At 49.5% G+C, this 8,196-nt stretch overlaps 1 protein-coding gene across 1 annotated transcript; it reads left to right on the top strand.

Annotated features, from left to right (window-relative positions):
- Positions 1-1,464: 1,464 nt before the first annotated feature.
- LOC125521230 (probable sulfate transporter 3.4) lies at positions 1,465-6,433 on the top strand. Its single transcript, XM_048686293.1, has 7 exons — positions 1,465-2,058; positions 2,237-2,285; positions 2,372-2,817; positions 4,648-4,755; positions 4,873-4,989; positions 5,088-5,778; positions 5,882-6,433. The coding sequence occupies exons 1-7, from the start codon at positions 1,675-1,677 to the stop codon at positions 6,094-6,096; spliced, it is 2,010 nt and encodes a 669-aa protein (XP_048542250.1). The 5' UTR covers positions 1,465-1,674; the 3' UTR covers positions 6,097-6,433.
- Positions 6,434-8,196: the final 1,763 nt, after the last annotated feature.

Genomic DNA, 8,196 nt, shown 5'->3' with positions numbered 1-8,196 from the left:
CCTAACTAGCTAGGTTATTTATGATAATTGAATTATTTCATGTAAAACTAATATTTTGTAGAGGGCTCGAATCAAGTTGTGTTGATTTTGATACCCACTATTTCCTTGTTTGTAAGTTTGATCCATAGCACCTCATAAGTAGTTCTTTGCCGAGATATGTTTTTTTTTTACTTTTTATGTTGCAAGGAATGTTTTGAAGGACTTTACAAGGTATTTTAGTCATACTACCTTACAAAACCATGTCCAATACTTAGGAGGTTAACTTCATATCTTTCTCGGGTACAATTTTTTTGTAGCTTGTGTGGGTTGTGTACCGTTTCGCCCTATTTCAGTGGTTTCAAAGCGCGCACTTGCATAATTTTTGGCCTGATTTGCAGAAAGAAGTATCATGCTCAATTCTTCATCGGTATGCCAAATAGTTCTGACTGGTGGTAAATAACCCATGTCTTCAACAATGCACAAGGACAGTGTTTGGTCATTCGTCGCATTGATGACAACACAAAGATGATGGATGCAAGCTTCTCTTCTCTGGGAAACACGCGGAAGATGGCAGTTGCAGGTTTAAAAGAATGAACAAGGATGGTCCTGTCACATTTCTCCCCATTTCGCCTCATGCACCATGCTCTCAAGGCTCCTAAGCTTTTTTGGACATTGATGGTATTTTGCAGTACTTTTTATGAATGCTTTGGCATTCTAAGTTTGCTTTGGTAGTTGAAAGGCACTGAAGCCTGTTGTCCTATCTCGAACACAATCTCTCTCTCCGTGTGTGTGGGCGTTACGCACGGTGCGTCTAGGCGGGGCATCTTAGTTCTCTTTACACCCCTAGTTCCTTTTAATCGACAAACTCAATTATCCGGCGATTCTCTTGATGATGAAGCTTATCTGTCATCGTATCACCGGCCGACCTTGAACCCTGTTATTTAAGGCGGCTTACTATATTGCAAACAAAAAAACATAAATGTATGTGGGGTAGAATACGTTTTTGGTCGAGGTATAATTCGGTTTTGATTCGAGCACCTCCGTGTCATCGGCCAACCTCGACCCCTGTTATTCAAGACCGTTTACTGATATTCGAGCAGAAACATAAATGAGCAGTGCCAATTAATCCGGCCTTAATTCCTTATTTATTATGTTATATCCAAACAAAAAAAGCAAAAATGTGTACTAGGTAGAATACGTAGTAGAGTACGTTTTTGGTGCAGGTATAATTCGGTTTTGATTCCAGCACCTTTGTACGCCAACTAATACGGTATAATCCGAACGGCCGGTGATTTTTCCAGTGTGTTTCCTGCGGGTAAAAGGCTCGGACGTGGGTGGCTAATTACAGCACCCAGTAAATAGTGACCGGAGAGGGCCCCACCCAAATTAACCCAACCCTGCCCTACCACCCCGCATCACGCCGGAGGCGGACGCAGAGGCAGAGGCAGAGGCGGAGTCGCCTTCCTAATCCGCGTCCAGGTGGGAGGAAATCCTCGGCTTCTCCCGCGCTTTCGCCCCCCGCCCCGCCCGGCGCCTATAAAACCCGGCCATCCTCCGACGACGAATCCATCGAGCAACACCAGCAGCAACAACAACAATCTCAATCCTCTGCTTTAGCCGTCGACCTCATCCTCCTCCCCTGCGCCGGCGGTTGCAGGGAGAGGGCAGGGGATTCACCCTAGCGTGCGCCCAGCCATGGTGGTGAACAACAAGGTTGAGACCCTGGCGTTCGACCTGGAGGCGGGGCACGGGCCCGGGGCGAAGGCGGTGGCGGATTCGGGGGCGCGTCAGCAGCAGCAGCGGCAGGCGGCGCCGGCGGGGATGGTGCAGGTGGAGCTGCACAAGGTGTCGGCGCCGGAGCGGCGGACGACGGCGCGGGCGCTGGGGCAGCGGCTGGCGGAGATCTTCTTCCCCGACGACCCCCTGCACCAGTTCAAGAACCAGTCGCTCGCCCGGAAGCTGGTGCTCGCGCTGCAGTACTTCTTCCCCATCTTCCACTGGGGCTCCAACTACAGCCTCCGCCTCCTCCGCTCCGACGCCGTCGCCGGCCTCACCATTGCCAGCCTCGCCATCCCACAGGTAATTATTCCATCCATTGATTTCTCTGCCTGTCGCCACGCCAGACCGCCTTCAATTCGCCGCCCCATTTTTAGTACCTTCCCGTTCTGGTCCATGGCCAAATATACGTGGCCACCAGCGGCAAGTTTCCTCGGTCGACATTAATTTCTTTCCTTCTCCTCCATGGCGCGACGCGCAGGGCATCAGCTACGCCAAGCTCGCCAACCTGCCGCCCATCATCGGCCTATGTGAGCCTCCCACGCCTCTGCTCCATAACTCTGTCATTCATGGCAGGAAATTAATGGGTGATTGACGAGATTGTTGGCACATGCAGATTCGAGCTTCGTGCCGCCGTTGATCTACGCGCTGCTGGGGAGCTCGCGGGACCTGGCGGTGGGGCCTGTATCCATCGCGTCGCTGGTGATGGGGTCCATGCTCCGGGAGGCGGTGGCGCCGGAGCAGCAGCCCATCCTGTACCTGCAGCTGGCCTTCACCGCCACCTTCTTCGCCGGCGTCTTCCAGGCCTCGCTGGGCTTCCTCCGCCTCGGGTTCATCGTCGACTTCCTCTCCAAGGCCACGCTCACCGGGTTCATGGGCGGCGCCGCCGTCATCGTGTCCCTGCAGCAGCTCAAGGGCCTCCTCGGCATCGTCCACTTCACCACCCACATGGGCTTCGTCGACGTCATGGCCTCCGTCGTCCGCCGCCACAGCGAGTGGCAGTGGCAGACCATCGTCATGGGCGTCGCCTTCCTCGCCATCCTCCTCGGCACACGCCAAATCGTAAGTTACCCACCACCTATGCTCTGCCTCTGTCTCTGTCTAGCTCATAGCACAATGTTTAGCTCCAATTCAATTTAGCCATATTTAGTTTCAATTGCACCAATACAATTACTAATGGGGTGATTCCATATTATTACATTAACCATATCTAGTTTCAGTTTTACTAACCATGGAAATGATTAGGATTAGTATGCATATATGCATCCCTTTTCTTTTGTTTCTTGAAAATTAGAAAAGGAAAAAAGAAAAGGCGGGTTTAGTGATCATTTGTTGATTAGTCGGCTAATGGTTTCTAGAATTATTTGACCATGGGCATGGACAGGTAGCAACTAGGAAAGGTAGAATTTGCAAAAAGGGGAGGTGGTGATTAAACCCATAAAAGTGGGGCAGTACAATGGAGGGACCCAAAGGGTGCTTCCCACTAACAAGGAATTTCGCTCCACTCAAACATAGCTAATGGCTAACAATTAGTGGCAGGGTGATCTTAAGCACCTAGCTCCTGTTTGTTGGGACCTGACAATGCTCGGATATTTATCTTTCTGAAAGAAAAAACATTCTTATTTCAACCTGACTTCACAACAATAAACGAATCCCTTACTTTTCTTTAGTTTGTTTCCTCGCAACAACATTCGACGGTATCTGAAGTACACCCAAAATGAGTATATCATCATAAGAAAGAAATGTCCTGTAATTAATTAGAGAGCATGGCTAATATCTTGGTCTAATCAGTTAGAACTTTTTAAACTATTTTATAGCTTGTCTATGCAAATACTAGTAGTTTAGACTGCCCTAACAAGTGCTTTAGTCTTGCTTGGCTTAACTGAAGAGTTGGTGTGATCAGAAAAGTCTAGTTCCTCCCTATGGGAGGCCTAATCTTCCAAGATATCTGAATGACAATAGACTGAAACATGGTGCCAAAAAGTACCTGTTGCCACTTGAGCACATGCACTTTGAAGATTGTATATATATGATTGCTAAAGGCAGTTCAAATTAGTATAGTTTTCTTCATTCAAACAATTAGTGCTATCTACGTCCCTTTCTCCTTAGCAAAAGTGTCACTGTTTTCTTCAGCAAAAAAAGGAGAGATACTAGAAACATTCAGTCATACCAAACATATATGTTTTGAAGCCAAACCTAACCTGTCTTAGCAGTTTCAGTTTGGCCATGCACATACAGCTGCCATGTTCATAGCTTGCCTTAGTTTTCATAAACTCTGCTAGGCCAAACGCATCAATCAGTTTGGAGTAAGACGTGTGTCATTGTGTGTGGGCTTAGTTAGAATCTATTCTGTAATGGCCGGTGACCCATTGCAGCCTGCCTCCTTTTCCCTTTTTGGGAGAATGTATCGAATTTGGTCTCTGATGTGTCACCTGTTAAGCTAGTTGGTCACAATCTTTCCTCATTTCCATGACATTTTTCTCTGTCAAATCTGGAGATGATGATTGACAAACACCCCACACGAACCCGTGAGGACGCGTCGTGCAATCCTCCTTGACAAGCGGGCCATCGCCAGTTCGCTCGCGTGATGGTTTTCCGTTTGCAGCAGAGTTGGTTAAGACTGGTGATGGTTCAGCACTTGACATAATTGCACATGTTGATCTTGAGAAGATGGGTTACTTGACAGCTTAATTTCCACCTCAAAATTGCCAATGTGTGATAAAAAAAACTAGTGAATTTATTTATGAGGCAAACATCTACCACACATTTTTTTTCAGTTAGCCTGACAGGCAATTTGTTTTCTCTGGCTCTGTTTCTTGGTGAAAATAATTCAGCAATAGCAAGCAGATGTACTGACCAAACACACATATTTGCTCCTTTTTCCTTCTGCAGAGCGCTCGGAATCCACGGCTTTTCTGGGTGTCAGCGGCGGCTCCCCTGACGTCGGTGATTGCCTCCACCGTCATCTCCTACCTCTGCAGAGGCCACGGCATCAGCATCGTAAGCACACCAATTCCTTCAGTAACATATCTGAACATGTTGCACGCATGGAAAATCGAAGAAACATTCATAACCTGTCTCTGATCAATCTGCAAAAATGTCGTCTTTGTTGCGCAGATCGGCGACCTCCCGAGGGGAGTGAACCCTCCATCCATGAACATGCTCGTCTTCAGCGGCTCCTACGTCGCCCTGGCCGTCAAGACCGGGATCATGACCGGCATCCTGTCCCTCACCGTAAGACCAATTAATCAATCTCTTGTTTTTATTAATCTGAACAAATTTTTGTTGCGGCATTTAGATCTGATGGTGGATTTTGTTGTTGAATGTTGCAGGAGGGGATCGCGGTGGGCCGGACGTTCGCGTCGATCAACAACTACAACGTGGACGGGAACAAGGAGATGATGGCGATCGGGGTGATGAACATGGCGGGGTCCTGCGCCTCCTGCTACGTCACCACGGGCTCCTTCTCCCGCTCCGCCGTCAACTACAGCGCCGGGTGCCGGACGGCGGTGTCGAACATCGTCATGGCCTCCGCCGTCCTGGTGACGCTGCTCTTCCTGATGCCGCTGTTCCACTACACCCCGAACGTGATCCTGTCGGCCATCATCATCACCGCCGTGGCCGGGCTGATCGACGTCCGCGGCGCCGCCAAGCTGTGGAAGGTGGACAAGCTGGACTTCTGCGCGTGCGTGTCCGCCTTCCTCGGCGTGCTCCTCGTGTCCGTCCAGGTCGGGCTGTCGATCGCCGTGGGCATCTCGCTGTTCAAGATCCTGCTGCAGGTGACCCGGCCCAACACCGTCGTCATGGGGCTGGTCCCCGGCACGCAGAGCTACCGCAGCATGGCGCAGTACCGCGAGGCCGTGCGCGTGCCGCCGTTCCTCGTCGTCGGCGTCGAGTCGGCCATCTACTTCGCCAACTCCACCTACCTGGTGGAGCGGATCATGCGGTACCTCCGAGAGGAGGAGGAGCGCGCCGCCAAGGCCAACCTCTGCGGCGTCCGCTGCATCGTCCTCGACATGAGCGGTGAGTCCGACCGTCAGTGCAAACTAAATTAAAAGATCGCCATTGTTCTTGACATCCAAGTTCCAAGCTCGATTCACTGACGAACAAAGTTGATTGATTGCAGCGGTGACGGCGATCGACACGAGCGGGCTGGACGCGCTGGCGGAGATGAAGCGGGTGCTGGACAAGCGGGGCATCGACCTGGTGCTGGCGAACCCGGTGGGGTCGGTGACGGAGAGGATGTACAACTCGGTGGTGGGGGACACGTTCGGGTCGGACCGCATCTTCTTCAGCGTCGCCGAGGCCGTCGCGGCGGCGCCGTACAAGGCGCAGCCCTGACACCGCCATAGACCAGCAAGCAGTAGGGTGCATAGATGAAGAAGAAGGAGAAGAAGAGGATTAAGAAGAAGAAGAATTAATCAGGATGCAGATCAGTGTGTGGTGTGCTTGATGAAAGTTAATCAGGATGCAGAGTGTGGTTAGGGTAATTACTTAAGGCCGGAATAACGGCGGTGCTGATCTCTCATCTCTTCACTCCCGTGGAGAAGAGGTTTTTGTTTCTTGGATGAAGAAAATGTACCCCTAATCAGCATGCGCGCGGTTGTTGTTGTAGAAGGAGAAGAAGATGTAAGGTGATGCAGATGTAATCAATGGAAGTTGGTTAAATTTCGTAGTCCATCATGTCCAGCTCATTCTTACCGCTTGTTTGGTTGGGAGGGGACGGTAAATCCCCTGCGAGTCAAAATCCCCCTCAATCCACTCCAATCCTCTTCAACAGAGGTTTAATCGAACAAGCCCGGAACGAATTCCAGCACGATGACCTCATAGAGTTGCAATGGTCATGTGATGACCTCATAGAGTTGCAATGGTCATGTGTAACCTTGTCAACGTCGCCGAATATCAAATTGTCGGGGCAGCAGGCCGACAAGGACTTACTAGGTCTCCGAGAACATGTCTAGTCCTTTTTCAAAAAAAGTTGATTGCTAATTGTCCCGTTTTTAACTTCACACACGACCTCTCGGTATCATCGATGGCGAAGATCTGTGGTTGGAAGAGGACTGGGGAAGGAAGCAAAAGGTGACTAATGACCGATAAGGACATGAGTGCATGACCCCCTCCCCCCAGCCCACTCCACCCAACCACACACACAAGTGTGCATGGTCTTGAGTCGAGGGTTGGCAACTCAGCTTGACTTCTATGGCAAGAGCGATGATGAGATTGGTTTGGGAGGAGGGTGGGTAATGAGAGAGTGCAAGTCAACATTGATGCCAGAGGATGAAGATTGGCGGGGGGGGGGGGGGGGGGGGGGGGGGGGGGGGGGGGGGTGGGGGGTGGGGTGGTAAGTTGTTAACAGGTAGGGCAGTGGAGACGTTGTGGGACTCATGGAGAAAAGTTTATACTACCTCCGTTTGGGTTTATAAGTTCCTTTGTATTTTGTGTTAAATTTTGACTAGAGATTTAACTAACAAAATATTAATGCATGTCACCAAAAATTATGTCGTTGGATTCATATTTGAACATAGTTTTTAATTATATTCCCACAAAAACAAATTATATTATTTTTATAACATGCATTAATATTTTGTTAGTTAAATTTAAGGTCACGATATGGCACAAAATGCAAAAGGGACTAATAAACCAGGACAGAGGTAGTAGGGATGAAGAACATTGAGACGAAGGGGCACATGTGTTTACATGTGATAGTTCCAGCCTTGGCGTCGCGAGTATCTTCCTTTTCTTCTTCCCGGCTTCATTTTAGGAGCAAAGCTCGTTTCCCTTCATTTTCCGCAACAATCACACTGTTTCTCTATTTCGAAAATGATAACCATCAAGTGTTCGTTGGGAATGTTCTCGCTGCGAACTTGTTGGTTGACGTTCGATTCCCTTGCACGAAGCGGATGCAAAGTTGTTCAAGTTTTAATTTGGTTCATGATTTGTAATGGTCAATGATTTCTCAAATCAATCCGCAACAACTAGCTTATAAAAATACATCAGTCTCGCACCTTCTCATCACCTGACAAAAAATAAATGCCAGCATGTGACACTACAGCTCCAACATAATGCATGTGGTCACCACTGCAAGAAATTTCCCATCATACGTGTGGGTTAAAAAATTTTAAGCCTCTCTCTCCTTTTTGTTTATATAAGGGGAAAGCCTCTCTCTCCTCGCACAAAGAAAAAAAAACATGTCTTGGGCTGTTTCGCAGAGAATAAATAAACATGTCTTGGGCCAGGACATCACACATTGCGTCGTGACCATCCTGGGCCTCTACCTTGGGCCCATCTCTATCCAGAACAACCCGGGCCTGGCGTGAGAGCGACAGGGCCGTTGACTGCAAGAACGGACGGCTGAGATACGGCCGCGGCTCTGCTCAGTCGGTAGACGGGTAGAGCCGTCCCTCCCCCTCGCCGCTAACCCCAGCCAGCCACCCAGCCACG

Source organism: Triticum urartu, chromosome 7 (genome assembly GCF_003073215.2).
Source record: "Triticum urartu cultivar G1812 chromosome 7, Tu2.1, whole genome shotgun sequence".
NCBI lineage: Eukaryota > Viridiplantae > Streptophyta > Magnoliopsida > Poales > Poaceae > Triticum > Triticum urartu.
The sequence above is the reverse complement of the archived record's forward strand: the minus strand, read 5'-3'. Positions and strand labels throughout refer to the sequence as shown.